Source organism: Oryzias latipes, chromosome 13, assembly GCF_002234675.1.
Source record: "Oryzias latipes chromosome 13, ASM223467v1".
Taxonomy (NCBI): Eukaryota; Metazoa; Chordata; class Actinopteri; order Beloniformes; family Adrianichthyidae; genus Oryzias; species Oryzias latipes.
Window position 1 is genome coordinate 18,122,123 of NC_019871.2, and position 20,014 is coordinate 18,142,136.

The 20,014-nt window shown below is 46.4% G+C and overlaps 1 protein-coding gene and 1 pseudogene across 3 annotated transcripts in view; one reads left to right on the plus strand and one right to left on the minus strand.

Moving 5' to 3' along the window:
- Positions 1–3,231: 3,231 nt before the first annotated feature.
- On the minus strand, positions 3,232–12,040 carry LOC101155785 (annotated as a pseudogene).
- An 830-nt stretch (positions 12,041–12,870) lies between these two features.
- The window catches only part of dpf1 (double PHD fingers 1), a 33,492-nt gene continuing 26,348 nt past the window's right edge, over positions 12,871–20,014 (plus strand). For 2 of the 3 annotated variants that reach the window (XR_002291537.2, XM_004075462.4), the window contains exon 1: positions 12,928–13,141. Coding sequence is in view for 2 of the 3 variants with exons in the window: in XM_004075462.4 (XP_004075510.2) it covers positions 13,035–13,141 (107 nt within the window). In the remaining variant the exon portion in view is untranslated. Of the gene's footprint in view, positions 13,142–20,014 lie in introns of all 3 variants that reach the window. The other variant, XM_020708320.2, reaches the window with a different exon arrangement.

The window sequence follows — 20,014 nt, forward strand, 5'->3', positions numbered from 1 at the left end:
AGCAGAACACACGAGGGACAGACATCAGTGTCTGTAAGGATTTTCTGTAAGTTTCCTTATTTTCTACTGTTTGTTCTACTAACAGCAGATTTCTGGACATCAGAATGAAGAGTAACATCTGGAAGTCCAGCTGTGGTTTGTTCTGCCTCACTCTTGGCTTTGGTGGAGCTTGTGATGCTGACTGTAATGGCGTCTGACTAATGGCCTTGGCTCAATCGTCTGATCAGCACTGGATAATGCGCTTCACGCACACACAACCATTCATCACTTTTAATCACAGCCTCGCACACTACATGCTACACAGCAGACAGACTGGCGTTTCCTCTGACTTCCATCCGAAGCGTCTCTCCGGTATTGTTCCTCCTTGATGGATCCCCCACCCCCCGAATAACCTCCATGGAGATACTGATTGCAATGCACTGAGTGCAGGCCATGTGACCTGCAGTCCTTCAGTCTGGGAGGAGATGGTTGTATTGGAACATTGCATGTGTTCCCATTGATCAATGCAGCAGCCTGTAAACTGTTCTCTGCTCAGATTAGAGCATCACCAGGTTGGTAATGTCAACTGAGATCAGTTCAAATGTTTGATACAGAGGAACCAACCAAGATGAACCTGGAACATTTAAAAACGTTCTGACTCTGTTCAAGAATTAGACACAAACAAACAGACAAGAAGCACAAATACAGACAAAAACACACACGTCCTCATAGTGTTCTGTGTATTCAAACAAAATGTTCCATCCTAAAAACAGAAACACAAAAAGAAACAAAAAATGCACACCCAGACACAAAGAAACAAATGAACACACACAGAAAAACACATACACACTGACATAAACAACAACACACAGACCCACATACATATAGACAAAAAGAAAAATGAAAAGGCAGAAACAAACAGAAACACACACTGTAACAAACAAGCACACCCCTACTCACAAACACAAAGACAGAAAAAACCCATACAGGGGAAGATACAAACAGACACAGACATAAAGAAACAAACACACATATACGGAAGAATAACAAGAATGCAAAGAGACATACACACACACACGCGGACAAAGAAACACAGACACAGAGACAAAAACACACACGTCCTCATAGTATCGTGTCTATTCAAGCAAAATGTTCCTATAAATCATAAAAACAGACACCAGCACAGAAAGAAACGCAGACACACACTTACTTGTGTAGGAAAGCAAAGGAAAGCATCCTCTCCTTCCAGTAGCTATGACTATTCTGCTCAGGCTGCTCTATATTGTTTCTCTGCTTTTATGTTTGAGAGTCAATATTTTGAGGTTATTTTGGGGTGTCATGACCACAGGTCTGTCAGTAAAATGAACAAACTGACACCTGACACGTTTTCTTCAAAATAAAAGCATTATCCGGCCTCACCTAAAAGATGGAGTCGAGAATTCTGAAGTTGTCTCTGAGCCTTGATGAAAGCATCTACCATCAAGTTATTACTGACATTCACATCTGACGTTCATTCACATCGTTATTTAGGCGTCTTCATTCTCCAAACATGTCTAACTCTCAGGCAAAGAACAAGCGTTTCTACTTTACAGTAGAATCACCTGCTGGAAGACCGGATGCAGGAGCAGCTCCAGCATTTGTGTCAATTCAGCGCCCCCCTGTGGAGACTAAAAACATTACACCATGAAGCCTTTCCATGTCACCGATCACATGAACCAGCTTAACAGAAAAACACAAGTTTGAAGGTCCAGACACAAAATTCTAACATTACTGCTTAGGAAAGAACAGCTTCTAACAAAAAAGTGTAAATGTGGATGTATGATAAAAATGGACGCATTTCCAAACAGAACCATCTCCTTCGCTTTGCTGTCTTTGCGAATTTCTATGCGACAACAGCAACATTTAATCTTTATTCTAATTATGCAATGATAGTAATAAGCAAAAAGAATATTAAAGAATTTTCAATCTTTAAGTTACCACAGAAATCCTTTGACCCCTTTCCAAATGGCGCCGACTCCTTCTAATCCTTCCTGCAGATGATTGGTTTATTGAGGGGGGTTCCCCACATTACTTTCAGATTTAGCCCAGCCAAGTCTCATGGGGGGAGTTCCCTATAACGCTAACCCTGTTCCTAATGTCAGTGGAGGTTTCATAGCAGATCTCGCTCTGATGGTTCAAGAAGGGGACATTTAAACTGCCCCTTAGTCTGGCTGCAAAAGACTGACGAAGAACAACCGGCTGACAAAGACTGAAGGCTTGGAGCTCCTGCTGCAGTCCAGATCCAACAGGAAACATGTCGGCTTGTGTGGAACCAGCGGTCTAACAGACCACCACCAGAACCGCTGACAGGACACCAAACGTTCCAGCAAATAGAAAGTTCAAGAATCTCCTTTTTTTACACAACTGATGACAGCAAACCCAGTTTGAATCTGAATGATTTCAAAAAACATCCACCTCTGAGGTTCTTCACCTGAGAGAAACTCAGCCCAAGTCCACGAGCGGTGTCCTTCATTTGTCAAGGATTGGTGAGGGCATTTTGATTACATCACTCCCACCTTCTGAGGCCCAAATGTTTGAAGTTACGTACACACCGGGTATGTGCTGTGCGTTCAAGAACCTGTATTTAACATTTTGCCCCGCGGTGTTCACACTGGATGAGCAGGGGAGGGGCTTCTCCTTCTGCTACTGTCCACCACCTACAGTTAGAAGAAGCCTGGTGGGAAATATTGAAGCGGTGCAAATATTGAAGCTGGTAATGATTTTGAATTAAAGAGGATGGCATCCTATTGTCACTACCAAACGGAGTCTCTGATTGGTCAAAGTTCAAACAGGTTTAACTTTCATTGAGCGTTTTATACTTACGGTCTTAAATATTCACCTGAACCAGGGAATTTTGAACGTAGTAACTTGAAATGCACATATACTTGCCTTTAAATACATTTTTCATTAAAAGTGGTTGCTTGAAGCTTGCTTCAGATGCAGCTCTGCACTCCGTCAACCTTTTTCATGAACGACAAACTAAACTGTTTGTTTCTCCAAAGTGTGGCTCCAACATCAAGGTATTAAAAACAAGCTCTTCTCCTGCTGAGGATCCATAGATGTTTATTATGTTTCCTCATTCTAAAGTTCCACTTAACCTCATGCGGGGCTTCTGAAAACTGCAGCCACCCCCTAAGCCAAGAAGACGGCGGTGCAAACCGGATGAGCAGTCTGCGAACGTCTACTTCCACGATGTGAAGTGACTCAAACGAAGACGTTTGTAGTTCAGCTTTATTTCAATCTATCACTTTTATTGATTAAAAAGAAGATTGTCACTTTGATGGAAGCAGGAAGTTTCCTCTGACAGAACATCAATAATCGTAAACCATCTGAACTTTATGCTGATGGAGTCTGTTTAGTGATTATATTCTAAAAATCACTGGAATGTCCTGGATTCTGCTCTCCAAACCATGTTAGGGTTATGCTTAAAGACCTGCAGGTTTGGAGGCGAGCCTTTAATGATGTCATCATCCAACAAGCATCTCTATTGTGCAAAGATTCAAAGGAAGTCCCTTTTCAGGCTACATAATAATAATAAACTAGTATTAAGGCACGTTCTGCTGCATTCTTCCAGCATCTTCTCCCTCACAGGAAGAACCTGCAGGATCCTCCAATGTTTTGAAGTCGGGAAGAGGAGCAGCGTCTTTTTTCACGGCTGTGCAAAAGAGCGGAGTAAGGAAACATGTTAGAGCCTCTGGGTGCATTGACGGTCGTGCTGCATCCACCTGCTCTGCATGTGTGTGAGAATGGAGGAGTTCTGCTCCAGGAGGAGCTTCCAAAGCTCACCATCTGTTTCAGATGTTATGTGAGGCGGGTTCTGCTGGTTAACATGATGCAGAGCAGCCCGCCTCCTTTCAGCAGAGTGAAGTCAGTTCTTCCACGTTCTGCGCCAGCAGAAGCGCTGGAACCCACAGCTCTGAGAATCGTCTAATGAGAGCGAGCCTTTCCAGCAGTGGTCACAGGCTGTCTGAGCGGTCGTGGCAGCCGTCGCAGACCCTGACCGGGTGGTCCCAGCCTCGGGACGGGACGGGCTTGGTGTGGGTGGAGCAGGGGCCGCACACGCCCTGCCCGCAGGCCCGGCAGTGATGCTTGGACATGGCTGGGGTGAAGGTTTTGGAGCACTGATGGCACTGGCTGATGCTCTGGTCTGGGACCCAGTAGTCGGGTCGGGCCACGTCCTTCACGAAGCCTGGAGGGAGGAGTGTGTGTGTTTGGATCTTGTCAAAATTCAGTTATGGGATGAAACCAATAAGATATTTGAACAGAGGCTAGACCTCCTATTGTCCAAAGAGGGGGATTTTATTTTCAGCCATCGATGAGATCCTTCACGCACAAGAACGTTTTCATTTCTACAGGAGGAATCTGCTAAAAGACTGCACTGTTTGGTTTGTTCAAATCAACACTTAGGAACTAACAAGGCCAAACGTGGCCATGGTTTAAGGACATTACTCCTTAGTTGACCTTTTCCATATGTCTAAATGAAAAGCTTTGAAAAGACGAGCAGAGCGAGGTGAACCTCGACCCTCAGCGAGGAGGTTCCAGATCAGCCTGAGGGTGGAGGTCTCTCCACAATAATACTGCACTCACATAGGGGGTAGTCCACAGCGGTGGACACCAGGTCCAGAGTAGACTGGGCCGCTTCTGTCACCTTCCGGGCGATGAGACCCCGAGGCTCCACCTTACAGACTACAGAAACCCAGAAGAGCAGACTCTTTACCGACACAGAATCAAACCCACAAACAGGCTAACAATGACGACAAAGACGCACAACATTGTTGATCTGACAGAATCAAATGGAGGAATGGACAAACAGGAACATGGACCGTGATGGTCCACGGAGCTCCTGTCTGGGCTGACTCTCACTTGTGCTGCTGGAGTCCGGTGGCCCCCCCTGCCGGTAGCAGTCCTTGCACACTCTGACGGCGGTGCTCCCCCAGCCCCTCTCAGGCACGGGCATCCTGTGGCTGGAGCAGGGATGGCAGAAACCCTCCCCACACGATCGACAATGATGTTTCCTCTCAGCTTCTTCAAACAACTTCTGGCATCCGTGGCAGGCCTGAAGGGAATTAGGCAAAGCTCCATGAGGCTCCTCTGACCCCCAGTGACCCGCCAAAACGGTGTCTCTTCTCGTACTCACCGTGATCTCCACATTAGGTCTCCAGTACGGGGGGGCCACCTGGTCAGTGAGCCAGGCCGTAACGGCTTTGGTTGGACCGGAACTGTACTCAGACACAGACTGGATCACAAAGTTCATCCCATCCAGAACCCTCTGCGCGGCGTTCTGCTGGCTGCTCAGGAAGGCGTCAGACTAGAAGAAGAGCGCCAGATCAGTCAACCATACCCCCCCCCCCATGACAACACTAAGATCAGTCAGCCATGCTCCCCCAGGACAGCTTTCTAAAAGCTCATTTTTGAAACTGTGGTTCCTTTAATTGGTGGTGAAATGTTCCTATAAGAAGCTCCGCCCCCCTGTCAGTGGCGCATCGACGGCAGCACTTACACCGTCCCAGACGTGCTTGACTTCAGACCGCACCACGCTGCTTTCAGGATCCTGGTTTCCCATCCAGTACTGTCTGCTGCGGTAAATCACCCCACAGCTGCCGCACTCCAGCACGTACCTGAGGGGGCGGGGCCAAAAACACAGCTGTGACACATCTGTCTGCCGTCAGAGCTTTGACTGTAGGTGGACTTACTCACCCAGACCAAGCGTATTTGGCCAGCCCAAACCAGGGGTTTTCATTGGAAGCGGAGGTTTTGGGGATCACGATCACCTCTCTGCCTCCTTCATAGCAGCGCTGCAGACAACAGCAGTTCCAACAGACTTTAGAACAGGACCACACAGAAGGTTCTGAATGCTCAGAACCCGGGTTCTAATAGCATGAAGAACCTTCAGGTAAATGCAGGAGGAAACAGGAACCCTGGGAACTTATGTCAGGAGGATAAATGAATCTGAATGTTCTGGTCTTAGCTTTGACAGAAGCATTTCTAAAACGGTTCCGGGATTTTTAGGAAGTAGTTCCAGATTCCGATTTTCCATTAAGAACCCACCAAAGTTTTACAGTCAATAACTGGGCCGGATGTTTCCAGAACATCTTTGGCCAGGCAGCAGGCTTGGACCCTGGACTCACCTTACAGATGAGGACCTTGTTGTTGAACTGGTGTGCGTACTGACAGAGTCCATCGGCCATGTGGGGAACCCGGTCCCTCAGGTGGTTCATGCCGTTCTTACAGCGAGTTCTGCAGGTTCAAACACAGCAGTCAGGACTCAGGACTAGGTAACCCATGTAGCGCTGGTAGACCTTAAGGCTGAAGATGCGTAAACCTCAGCAATGTGGTTCAATCAACCACTTTCAATGAAAGGTCTAAGTAAACGCCCATACATGCATGGTTTAGGCTTCAGACACGGAACACACGTTGAAAGTTAAACCAGGTTGAACTTTGACCAATCAGGGATTTTGTAGAGACGTATGGGTGGCAAACTTTTCAAAACATTGAAGAAACAACCATTTGAAAATTGATCATGTAGGAGAAATTAATAATTGTGGCTTGTGCCTGGCCAGAGTTATATGACAACAAGTCTTTCATGAATCGGAGAAGAGCTGAAAAAAAAAAGGCCTGGAGCAAGAAATTTGCATCAAGTCTCTTCCTACAGTAAAATGGTCATTTATGTACATTTATAGAGCGCTTTACTACCTTCTTAGAAGACCCGAAGCGCTTTACAGTCACAGTCCCATTCACACACACACACGCACACACATATTCACTGAACACTCGCACCAACCTATAACCCCCAGGAGCATTGTGGGGCTCAGTGTCTTGCTCAAGTACCCTTTGACACATCGAGCAGAGTGAGAACTGAACCTGCAATCTTCTGATCAGAGGTCGACCTCTCCACCACGGCTGCCCCAGTACATGCGTTAGTATGTGGTAGTGACAGTGTGAACATTATGGGCTAAATGAGTGTTCAAACATGTACGTCACACGGCCGGTGTGAACGTAGCCTGAGTCCACAATCTTCTCTGGAACCACACCCTCTGTGAGGCTTTCATGGTGGGGTGGGCATGTGGCCCCCAGCTGCAGAAAATAGCTCATGCTCCGTTTGTTTTCCAGCTGGATCTGAGGTTGGACGTAAGACGATGTGCAGAAGTTTCAGAAGGAAAGTTTCTTTTGCTGGTTGCTGTTCCTCTGGAAACAGCTGCTGCTTCTGTCTCTGGATCTACAGCGAGGGTGTGTGTGTGTGTGTGTGGGGGGGGGTCTAAATGTTTGCTATTTGAGTTTAACAACTTTGTCCATCTTTGTTTTCAGGAACACCAACACACTGATCGAACAGGAAGTGCTTTAGATTGCTCTGTTGAACCTCATTCTTTGCTTGAAGCTATAAAACCTGGTTGGGGGCGTGGCTTCATCTTACCCGCAGCTAAGGCAGAGAGAGGAGCAGGTGAAGTACTCGTCTGGGAAGAAGCAGTAGAGAGTCATCTTTTCATCAGAGAGCTCCCCACAGAAACGTTCACTCAGAGCCTAGGGAGCATGAAGGTGGAGACTCATTCAGAGAGAAGCAACACCAAAGGAATGCCGCTCTGCTCCACCCGCCTCTTACTTCCAAAGCCTGAAACACAATGGCTGGTTGACGGGGGGAGCGCGTGTGGCTGTTTTCCGCTTGGTGCCTGACGGCCTTCAGTAGCCCGCCGTAGTCTGTGGGGGGGGGTGATGGTCTGAGTGCCGACGTACTGCACCGAACTGAAGGCCTCCGTCCCTAGACCCAGCTCATGGAAGCGCTTCTGCAGCAGCGTGTCAGCGTTGCCCGCCGCCTTGGAGTCTGAAAGAGAAATCTGGATCAGACAGAGCCCCCATGAGGCCAAGCGCCTACCTGCAGGCTTCCTACCATGACCCAGCAGCTGAGTGTGTGTGGTCTCCTGGAACACGATGACGGCAGGTCCAAGGGAAGACAGCGGCACATCCAGACCACAGCGGGAGGACAGCGCCCTCAGCTCAGGGGTGAAGTGCTTCAAGTAGGCCCCCGATGCGCTACTCAGGAACTGGAACATGTCGTTGTGGAGGCGCTCTGCACGCGTGCGATACACAACTATGTCCGACACGGCTAAAACCTGCAGCAGATGGAAGACTGGATCAAAACTGGACCAGGAGCACACAACGAGAATGAGATCGAGTGCATTTGAACAGCTGAGGATGCAGGGAAACACCTGGAGGAGGGGGTGCAGTGGCCGACACATAAGGGGCGGAGCACGAGGTAGTGTGCAGTGACAACACACGGGGGGTGGGGAACAAGGTAGTGTTTCAAATAAATAGTTGAAAAACATGTTTTCAAACACTTTTACAAAATAAAAAGTAATTGTAGTAAAACGTTAAACTGAACAGCAGAGCACGAATCGGCTGAGATCAATGTCTTTCCGTAGAAATACTCATATGTGAAGGAACTAGTGCGGGGGGGGCAGTGGTCACCCTTTGATCATAGGTTCGGCTTCCGCTTTGTCTGTTTCAGACAGACATCACAGCATTTCCATGGTCAAACAACAACCAGTAAAATGATCAGTAGTAAAGACATTTTAGGATTGAGGATCATCACTGATGGTAGAATATCATTCACCATCCTGTTCCGCGGTCTGGGTGAATAGACTGATCAGGGTGTCCATTAAAAAGTTATATTAAACACCTAAAAAATAAATTCTGGTCACATAGCCTGAATGTTCTATACTTTGGCGGCAGCCTAAACAGCGGTTGGTGAAAGTTACAACAGAAACTTGGAACATAGGTGGCTGATCGTTTTTCCACAAATGATCACAACAGCGAGATAGTAGAAAAGATCTCCGTCCTTCAAACGGTTCGATGGCAGAAGCTCTATCAAATGTTACTATAAACAGCAATGTTGCTTTTCATTTGAAATAGTTTGTTGTCTGTCTTTCAGTCTTGTTTGCCTTATTACTTCATACACACAGGATATGTGTTCATACATTTTTTTAATCAATAATCAAAGAAATTGTAAGTTGCTCCACATTGAATGAGTTTATGGTGAATATTTCTTCAATCAAAGCCATCTAGGAAACAACATGACATTTAGCATATATACCACTTTCCACCGCAGGTTAGTTAGTAATTAGTTAGTAATTATTAGACACTTTGTCGGGCATTATCCCTTACATAACCTTTAGAGGGGAAATGTTCCTAAATGTTTCACTTTTAGCAGTGAGAAGTCTTTGTGTCCCTGATGGGTTTCTAACCGTAGGAACCGGATAATCACCTTCAGCAGCAGCCGCATTCTCTGGTTCTGATTGGCCGCTGCCCCCAGCAGGCCTTCGGTATCCAGAGCGATCAACCTGAGGTGGGGGTCATAGGCGGCCCACACCCCCACCGTGCAGGAGCTGGGGGACTTGGAGGTGTAGAAGACCGTCCTGCCGCCAAACAGGATGTGGTTGAGTGTGTGGGATTTGCCGTCACCCGTGTTGCCAAAGATGGAGAGGACCTTGACGCCTGCAACATCTGCACAACTCAGTCTTTCCACAAACTCAGCTTCGCCGCTGACCTGGAGGAGGAGGAGGAGACATGATGGCGTAAGAAACAGCGGCTTCGTCACTTCTGATTGTGTCACATGCCATGCTGCGGAGAGGAAGCGCGGTGAACGCAAACACAATCATCCACATTAAACCAATCACTGCATGAAAAGGGAACTGTATCAACAGATGTGAACATTTCTGATGTTCTGCTTTAACAGCACAGCAGTGACCAGCAGCATCAGCTCACCTGCAGCACAGGTGTAGTGCTGGGAACTGAAGGGAAAAGCAGAGCAGATTCACTGGAAAACTTTTAAAAAATTCGATCTGATACCTTAAAGACCCACGGCAATAAGAATCCTGTTTAAAAAAAAAAAAAACACTTTCTTGTATAATTTTTCTCATGATGGAGGACACAAATAGAAGAATTTAAGCTTAAAATTGCATTTCTGAGTATTTCTTTACGCAAATCCTGGTAAATCAGGAACAGATTGGAACATTTTGTTTGAAAACACTCTCAGTTATAATTCAGTAGCTTTAACAGGAGAGCCAAAGTCTTTGCTGCGCTCCATTCTGATGTGTCCACTTGCAGACACACAGATTCATAAACCTCTTCATTTTCGTCGTCCGAGCTGATATCTGGCTCAGATCTGTACGACTGGAAAGCTTCAATATTGCTCGCTATTTTTGTTGCTCTGCTAATGTTAGTGTAGGTTTGTTAGGAGCTGTAAGCTAGCCAGAGAGACAGTAAATTAAGGCATTATGGGATATCAGCGGAGGCTTACTTCCGGGCCCACAGTCCGGCCCACAACTCAGAGGCGAGTTTTTGAGGAAGTCCTGTCGCGCTGCACAAATTTGTCCTAAAAACCAACACAGGTTTTTTTTAAAATTGGCCTAAAAACCTCAAAATCATACTTATAGACCACTGGAGACAATTTAACAATGAATCAAAATATAATTGAGAGGGATATTAATCACCCACTCCAACAAAAATTGTCTTTTGGTCTTTTTATCATGTTGTTGTGACATTTTTCTGATGATGGAGGACATATAAAATATTAAACTCAAAATTGGTTTTCTGAGTAATCCTTTAATCAAATAGTTGTGAATCAGGAGCAGACAAAAGAAAATGCCATTGGAAAAAGCTTGAAAGTGTGACGTAAAGTTATTTCTGCAGGTCACAAGCTCCCTCCTTCGCTCCATTCAGATGCATCCACTTGCAGACAAATATAGATCCATGTACGCCGTGGTTTTCCTGGTCTGTGCTGGAATCTGGCTCAAAACTCCACAGCTGGATATTGCTTGCCATTTTTCTTGCACTGGCAATGTTAGCTTGGGTTTGTGAGGGGCTGTTTGCTAGTAGGAGAGAGTGTAAACAAAGGGATGATGGAAAATCTGTGCAAACGTTCCCGCCCATAGCACAAAGGTGAATTTCTAATGAACTCATGCTGCTTTGCAGAAACTATGTCCTAGAAAATGACACAGGTTAATTGATTTTGCCTTCAAACAGCATAATCATATCCAAAATACCTTCTCTGACTGCTCTACAACCTTCTCTGACTGCTGAAAAAAATATAAAAAAACACACATTATTAAGTCCAATTTAATGTTTGTTTAATAGGACTAAAATGACATTTTACTTGACTTGGTGTTGATTTATTTGGTGTTTTTTTTTTTTGTTATTGTAAGTTAGTTTAAATTAAGTAATTTCTCTTTTGTGAAATCAATTAATTTTCTTTACATTTCAAATTTGGTGTTATATTTTAAATACATACCGGTACATAATTAAGGCATGGCATATCAATCAATAATACTGTTTAAAACTAAACTGCAGTCCAGACCAAACATGGCTGCGCATGCGCTTACTGCGGGTTAAGTTCCGATTCTAAGCGAGGTCTATGCCTGCCAATGAGTTATCGCTATATAACTCATCGATGGCTGCAGCCACAAAACAACGTTATTGCGTCCCCTAGCGGTTCAGGCACCCGGCATGACTCACCGGGGATTTTCCTACTCGAAGCCCTGGACCTCCCCCACCCTCCAATGTCAACTGACAGCTTTCATTCGTCTACTTGTCCGGACTTCACTTGGATCAGCTTGAACACGTTTGTAACACACAGAGGCCTCTCTATAGGCGGGTTCTCCGTTAGCTTAGCGGCTAACTGTTGACGGCTAACTTTACCTGCAGGTTTTCCTGTTCGTCCACCAACAGGAAACTCCGCGCGCCGCCGGGACCCTCTTCCGGCTTCATGGAAACTCTCTCAATTTCCTTCATCAGGACCTCAGACATCGCTGCTCAGGTGTTTATGTCATAATCGGGACGCGGGAGAAGAAACGAAACTTCAACATGACTTGTAATCACAACAACAGAGCGTGCGTACGGAGGGCGGGGCGAAGGAGGACGTAAACTTCGACGTCACCCCCACATTCTGTGCGATAGAGTGCTTTAGCACCACCCTGTGGTCAAAGTGTAAAAGGCAGCTTTGCCATTCATGAAATCAGCGATCACGGCATGATTTCCTCACTCAAAAAAAAAAAAAAAAAAATCTGTGAATTATTTCATGTTTCCAATACGTTTATTTTTATAAAATAAAGTTTAATTTAGGACAGTATTGATGTATTTGTTATTGTCCTTCAAAACATTCCCTTTGTTTGAAAATCTTCCTCACAAATAACACAAAAACTGTCGCAGGGCGTTTGGTTTGAGCAGTGGGGCCTTTTCGAGCTGCTTGCTAATGTTCATTAAATATTTGTTAGCACAGATCTATAAATATCACATGTCACTGGATTCAGAGTGGTGGCTCCACTACTGTGGCTCCACTGCCAAACTGTAAAGACAAATCCAGGCCTCCTTGCTCCTACCCCTCGTCCTCCTGCCTCCCTCCGTCCATCCCTGCAGCAGACGACAGGAACAGCACGAATTGGAGGGGTTCCCACTTCTCAGGCGAGGAGGCAACGACAGACAAATGTCTGAAAGAATCAATTACATGCCCACTCTCAATCTATTAATGAATAATTAAAGGTGCTCGGAGCTTTGAGACACGGCTCTGTGCATCCAACCACATCTGAAAGTTATCATGCACACTTGTTTTATGATTTTCCAGTGTTTCAGGCTGTGATGTCTACCCCCTCCTGTGCACAAGGCAAAAAATGATCCAAATGCAGTTTTGTTTGAATCCTTTAAGACTATTTTTTGTTCGAGATTCCTGTGTGGGATCAGTAGTCCCGACCTCTGTCCTCACATGTGAGGCTGATCTCCATCCCGAAGCTCCACCAGGCTCAACTGGACTTTTTTTCTATACATTAGGACAGGGACGGCTCTGCTTACCTTTCAAGTACGAGGCGGGTCGCTGAACCACTGGAACCCCCTACCCCCGCCGGTATTTGTAGTCATCATCTGTTGTCCGTCCTCCGCGCCGCCGTGCGCCAAAACTACAGTTCCCACAAGCAGCCACGGTGCGCTCCCGCCTCCCATTGGCTGTGCGCTGAAGCCGCAGCCCCAGAGAATGAATGAAATTGAAATGCTACATTACATGTAGAAAACCACCGGCTCTGCGGTGTTGCATTCTATCACACTATATCAAAATGGCCACAGCGGTGCAGAACCCCCTCAAATCGTGAGTACCGTTCATTCTCCGCTCCTAACATCCGAGCATGCTGTCAGCGTCATCTCCTTATGTTCTAATTCTGATCCTGCTCCACCACACGCTTGATGTAAACGGCGGAGACCGAGATTATGATGCCAATGAAAAGTTAGCCTATTTTGCGGGATTTCGTGTCGGTGTCCTTTTTTTTGTCACTGAGTATGCGCTGCGGTTCCTCACATCCCGTACCCGAGCCAGCAGCAGCGCGCGCGCGTATGGAGGAATGCTGGGGGAGCTCTGGGTGACCCGGCATGTCCCTTGCCGGTGTATGAACCCAAAAGATCGGTCAGATCCAGGCTGGGGGCTGAGTCGAGCTAACATGGCCCTCCAGAACCTGTTAGCGCGCGTCTTTAGAGGCAGGACGGAGCTCGGAGCGGCTTTCCGGCTGCAGCCGAACTACTGGACCTGTGGGAGATGGAGAGGCGGAGGTAAATACACTGCGTCTCCCACGCTGACTCCATCTGAATGGGATGCCGGCGCTTTGTACCCTAGAGTGAGATGATTATCAGCCGGTGGCGTGTTTAAAGCGGCCCCTTCTCCCTAAAGTTTGTCCGTTAACGGTCCGTTTTGCACATGTTTTTATTCGGAAGGAGGGGGGGGGGGGGTGTCTTTTTCTGGAGGAATGCAGCGGCGCGCGCTGATGCTCCCGGCCAAAGACAGAGGTAGCCACCGCGCGGCTGTCAGCGGGTGCTGGCACTAATCTCCCCCGCATAACGCATAAAGGCGCAGGCACCAACCCGCCGGCACCACAGCGCTCCAACTGTAGCAGTTTGAAACAAAGAAAAGTCTGGAGACCTGCGCGCCTCGGCTGCTTCACCTGAGCGCACAGACCGCGCCGGGGCGCGCACACGCCGGCGACATTTCACGCAAACCCAGATCAACGAACAGTTTGGAGCGTGGACGGAACTGCCAATTAAGAAACTGCTCTGAATGGCTGTGATGGTATTTCACCATTTGTTGTTCAAATCATGAGTGAATCGTCAGGTGGGTCATTTCCATCCACACAGTCGCTGTTATTTGACTGTTAAATGTTTATTTTGAGGCGGGCAGGTGACGTTGGGATGGAGAATCTTCAGGATGTGGCTCTCCTCTGTTTTCTCTTCTCCACTTTCAACTCTTCCTCCATTGCATGCCCAAGCTAAGCAACCGTGTGGCCAGGTTGCGCCCAGAGACTTTCAGTGAAACCATGTCGGGATTCATTTGACTGATTTGCAAGGAGTCTGCAGCAGAACTGGGAGGCAACAGGAGAAAAATGAGAGGAAAAAAGTCAGAAGGCAGCTGGGCCAGAGGATAATGAACTACATCCTAGTGTTGAAAACACAGACTGTCCAAATGAGGGATGACAAAGTGTCTGTTTGGACCTTCAGTGCAGAACCCTTAAAAAGCTGAAAGTCTGCATCAGGTTTAGAGGTCTTTCCTCTAGATGACTTTATCATGGTCTGGTTGAAGCACCAAATGAGCTCTGATATACACTCTTGAAATTAGCATGTTTGCAAACAAACTTGTTATGGAGACTTGTAAATTAGAGCCCCCATTCTGTGAATCGAGCCAAAGAACCAAAGACTTGGTTCAAAGTCAGCCCTAACAGGGGGGGCTGGCTGCGTGCCGGAGGCAGAAACAAAGCCTGTTGTGTCCCAAAATGTCTTTAAAGCTAGCTGAGTCTCAGCAGTAAATTGCAATTAATTCCGTGTTTGTTAATTCCCATTGATGCCCAGGATCCAGCCAAGCTGTGCAGCCCGCTCATGCTCGGCTGGACGTGTGTGGACGTACAGTGGAGGGTTTCATGTGTGTGCAAAAGCATATCAGCAAACCAGCTTCATCCAGTCGGCCTCTCTCTGCTGGATTAGAGAATCATTTAATCTCTCTTACTCTCTATCCTTTTTTCCTGTGATTTCCTCTCTGTCCTCCCATCACCCCCTCTGCCCAGTCTTCCTCCTCGTCTCCCTCCTTCTTTGCCACTTTCTCAATCCATCACTTGTTTCAGTCCATCCCTTTGTTTAACCATTTCCTCTTTGCCTTGCTTTCCCTTCTCCTCTGCCCATTTTCCACAGGACTTCTGCATTTTGAATCAATGGCAGCACCGTGTTTTCAAATGCAGTGCGAGCAGCAGTGAGGGGAGCTTTCTTTGCATTTGATCACATTTCCCTTCAATATTTATATATAAATATTATATATAATATAGAATTTTAGGATTGCTCAAGAGGAATTTATTTTCAGTTAAATGCAAGCCACTGAAATGGATTTGTGGAGTTGCAAATACTTATTTAGCTTAAAAGACAATGTGAACCTCCCATACTTTTGAGCGTTTGTCCTGAAATGTCGGTGTTAAAAGTGGTGAATGTGTCCTTTGGAGTCACACAGGAGACTGTTTGAGTCAAAGCTGCAGTGGATGAGGCATCTCCTTCAGCAGAGAGCTGGTTAAAGGGGGAGATGCAGATCAGTGTGTGCTGTGGTGTTGGAGGCAGTTGTGGCAGGTCCTGTCTAATGATATTTCTGCCCTGCCTGACTGAGCCCAGCTAAATGAGTTCCATGTAATAACTGGCTCTGTGTGCAAACAGCCCCATGTGACGGCTGAAGCCCCGGCCGGGGCATCCATCTCTGCATCTCTGCCCTGTTTCCGCCTCACTCTCTCATTCCCTCGCTTGCTTATTTGTGTGGTGTTATCAGTGTTTATCCAGCAACACACAGACACACACCCAACACACACTGTTGCACTTTCTTTCCTACTCTGTTTTTTTCTGTATCTATAGGGTAGCATAGTAAATCTTTAAGGCTGATACTTCTTCCAACATCTTCCTTTCATCATCTTCTCATTTAGACCTTCTATCTGTTTTACTTAAAGAGGAAGGCATGATAGAAACAGACTGAGAGACGAAGAAAGGAAGAAGCATAGATAAGTATTTTTAGCTCTATGACCTATTTCTCCAGTGCTACCTAACTGACTGTCAGTCAGCAACAGTGCTAGGGGACCTTACATGAGATCCAGCCAGCAAATCTGGAATCTGCAGTTCTGTTAGATGTGATTTTAAACTCATTCCTCTTTTCTTGGCGTCTCTTTCTCAAACATTCCCGCTTCTTTCTGATGTGCCTCCATCAGGACTGTAGGTACAGCAAAAATAGCAAAAACAGCCGTTAGTGACCTGGTACCTCTGCAGAGCTTCAGTTAGATGCAGACACAGTTGGTGTGGGGTATGCTAATGGGGACCACAAAACAGACAGTCTCATACACAAAGCCCACCGCACGTGCACTCACACGTGCACAGATTTAGAGGTAGGAAATCCATCGCCATAATAAGAGGCCAAGTGCAGTGGTGATAAATCTCACCTGAAGGAGCTGTTCAGAGGCAGATTGCTGTGGTCTGATGTACTGCCCTCAGTACACTCTGCAGTCCACCATAGACCATGCACACCCACACACCTAGACCAGACTAAAACGCACAAACAAGTCTGTATGAATTACAAGTTGAACATTTGCACATGCCAACAGAGAAGATGATCAACCACAGGCATGCAAAAGCACACTCGTGATTTACAGGTCCTGGAAAGCGGTAGACAAAAAGTGAAATGCACACAGGAAACAACACACAACTCCTCATTAAAATCACATGCAGCAGGTTTCACAAAGTGCTGATGGAAATGGCAGGATCTGCACTCCTGCCCACCACACCCTGCAGTTCTGTCACTTCTCTCATCATGCTTGGATTCGGGAAACAGAGATGCACACGTGCACGGCTGTAACCACTTGCAGTGACAGTGATGCCAGGAAGGAGACGTTTTCCAGCTGGTGTGGCACCAGATGTCCATACCTGCACAAAAACACAATCGTGCTGCTGTCTGTCCATCTGCACGTCCATCACTGTCACTACCTGGCCTCTCTGTCGTTTCCCTGACTGACCTATCAGAGACAATGCAAACACTACACCAGACAGGAGGACGACTGGAGGAGTGTCTGCCCGACAACTTATGTCCATCCAAATTTCTTCCTTTTTTCACTGTGACAGTACGTGTGTGTGTTTGTTCGTGTGTGTGCTTCTGTGTTAATGCATGTGTTAGTATGTGCACGTGTGTGTTTATGTGTGCGTTTGGCTGTGTGAATCGGTGTGTGTCTGAGTGTGTGTTCACACGTGTGAGTGTAGGCGTGTGTCTATCTGGGTATGTATTTGTGTGTCCCTGTGTGTGTTTTTCCCTGTGTTTGTGTGTATCTGATTGTGTGTGTGCTTGCATGTTTGTGTATCTGTGTGCATGTACCTGTTTTTGTGTGTGTTTGCATGTGTGTGTACCTGTTTGTGTGTGTGTTTGCGAGTGTGTGTATCTGTTTGTGTGTGTGCTTGCATGTTTGTATTTCTGTGAACATGTACCTGTTTGTGTGTGTGTTTGCACGTGTGTATCTGTTTGTGTGTGTGTGTGTATCTGTGTGTCTGAGTGCGTGTGTTTTTGCAAAGATCTCGGTCTGCCTGGGTTCAAACTCAGAGAAAATAGAGAAATCATTTGACTGAGAGCAGAGCTGTGGAGAAATTGAATTGGGGGGAGGGGGGTGATAAAGGTGGTATTGCATAGTTTAATCTGTTGAGTTCAGACGTGAATAGGCCTCTGTGGTGGGGGAGGGGAGAATGAAAATGGTGGGGCGCCTGAAATCAGCTCCTTGCCGTGCACTCGCACATGCTTCTACAGTTCTGCACAAGTATGTGTGCGACTGCGCAGATGGACTGCAGCTGACCAGTTGAGCCTGCAGACAGGTTTAAGACCAACCCAAATACACAGTGACCAAGCACACAACCACAGAGTAAAACCTGATCTACGGTGGGTCCTTTAAAGAGCTGGTCCCATTTAAAAAGCTTAATTTACTCTCAGTTCAATCACCTCGTGTCTCAACGGGAAACCAAAAATAATAATTATTGTTATGCTGAATATTTTTAAACTTATTTACACATTAGATGTAGTTTTCATGATTCCATCATTTGTTATCTGTGGAAACTCCAATTCAGTGGTTTCACCTCTAGGGGGAGCCCTATGTATCTCTATTATTCAGACAGCAGCTAATTGGAGTGGTTAATTGAAGCAGAGCAATAGAGCCTGCAGGCTGTGTGGGATGTCTGCAGGGCTGCAGAGGTGCCTGATGCATCGCTGCAGGAGGGAACCCCCACATGTTCAGATGACCTGCAGTGGGTTTCTGTGAGTGGTGGTTGTGGTGGTGAGGCGCTCCGCCACAGCACGCGCTGCCTGTCACTTACACAGACCTGTTTATTAATCTGTTCCCAGTATTTACAGTGTTTTGGGGAGGACGGCTCCCTTCTGTTTGCTCAGAGAAGGCTGAGGAGGAGACTTTAGGTTTCATGCACACACAAAAAAATACCCAAAAACCTACACAAAAAAACACACACGCAAACACTTACACACATGCTCCAGGGTGCCTCATTCTCCTTCCATATCTAATCTGGAGTTGGCATGTGTGACTGTTTGTGTGCTGTGAGGCTTCATGTCCATGCCATCTGCATCCATGTTCTCCGTCTGCAGCTGCTTTTGCTGTGCTCTTATTCTTTAGGGTTTAGTTTGTGTCTGAGACGTCATGCCTGCACTAGGGCCTGTTTGTTATTTGCCCCTGCTAGGTGCAGATCCCTGTAATTGACATAGACACTCACTGGCCACTTTATTAGGTACACCTTTTTAGTATCAGGTTGGAGCCCCATTTGTCCTCAGAACTGCCTTATTCCTTTTTGGCATAAATTTAACAGTTTAATCCATATTGACGTGAGAGCACCACACAGTTCTTGATGATTTGTTGGCTGCACATCCATGATGCCAATCTATTGTTCCACCACACCCCTAAGGTGCTCTGTTGGGATAAAATCTGGTGACTGTGGAGGACATTTGAGTATTGTAAACTTATTGTCATGTTCAAGACACCAGTCTAAGATGATTCCAGCTTTTTGACATGGCGCCTTATCCTGCTGGAAGTGACCATCAGAAGATGGTACACTGTGGTCATAAAGGGATGGATGTGGTCAGCAACAATACTCATGTAGGCTGTGACGTAATTATGCTCTAAGAAGTATTGGTACTAAGGGGCTGAAAGTCGGCCAAGACAATATTTCCCACACCATTACACCACCATCAGTCTGAACCATTGATGAAAGGGAGGGGGGATCCATGCTTTCATGTTGTTGATGTCAAATTCTGACTCTACAATCTGCATATTGCAGCCGAAATTGATTCTTATCAGACATTTTTCTAGTCTTCTATTGTCCCATTGTGGGTGAGTCTGTGTGACTGGTAGCCTCAGTTTCATGTTCTCAGCTGACAGGAGTGGCCCCTGGTGTAGTGTTCTGCTGCTCATGTAGTCCATCTGCCTCAAGGTTGGATGTGTTGTGCCTTCAGAGATGTTCTTCTGCAGACCTTGGTTGTAACCAGTGGGTATTTGAGTTCCTGTTGTCTTTCTATCAGCTGGAACCAGTCTGGCCATTCTCCTCTGACCTCTGGAAATCAACATTTCCGTCTACAGAACTGCTACTCACTAGATATTGTCTCTTTTTTGGCCCATTCTGTCCAAACCCTAGAGATGGTTTTGGGTGAAATTCCCAGTAGATCATCAGTTTCTGAATTACTCAGACTAGCCCGTCTGGCACCAACAACCGTGCCACATTCAAAGTCACTTTAATGTAATGGTGAATTGTTCAACTTCCTGTAGTTTTCAACTACTGGTCTATTCAGGAACTCTATTCAGGAACATCATGCACTAAACTGCACTGATGTACCTCAGTGATGAGCATCTGATAGATCCTGCTCATTGTCCACTATAAAATTTTAGGGCTGGTGTGATCTGTCTCCCATCCATCTCTTCGAAGGCTT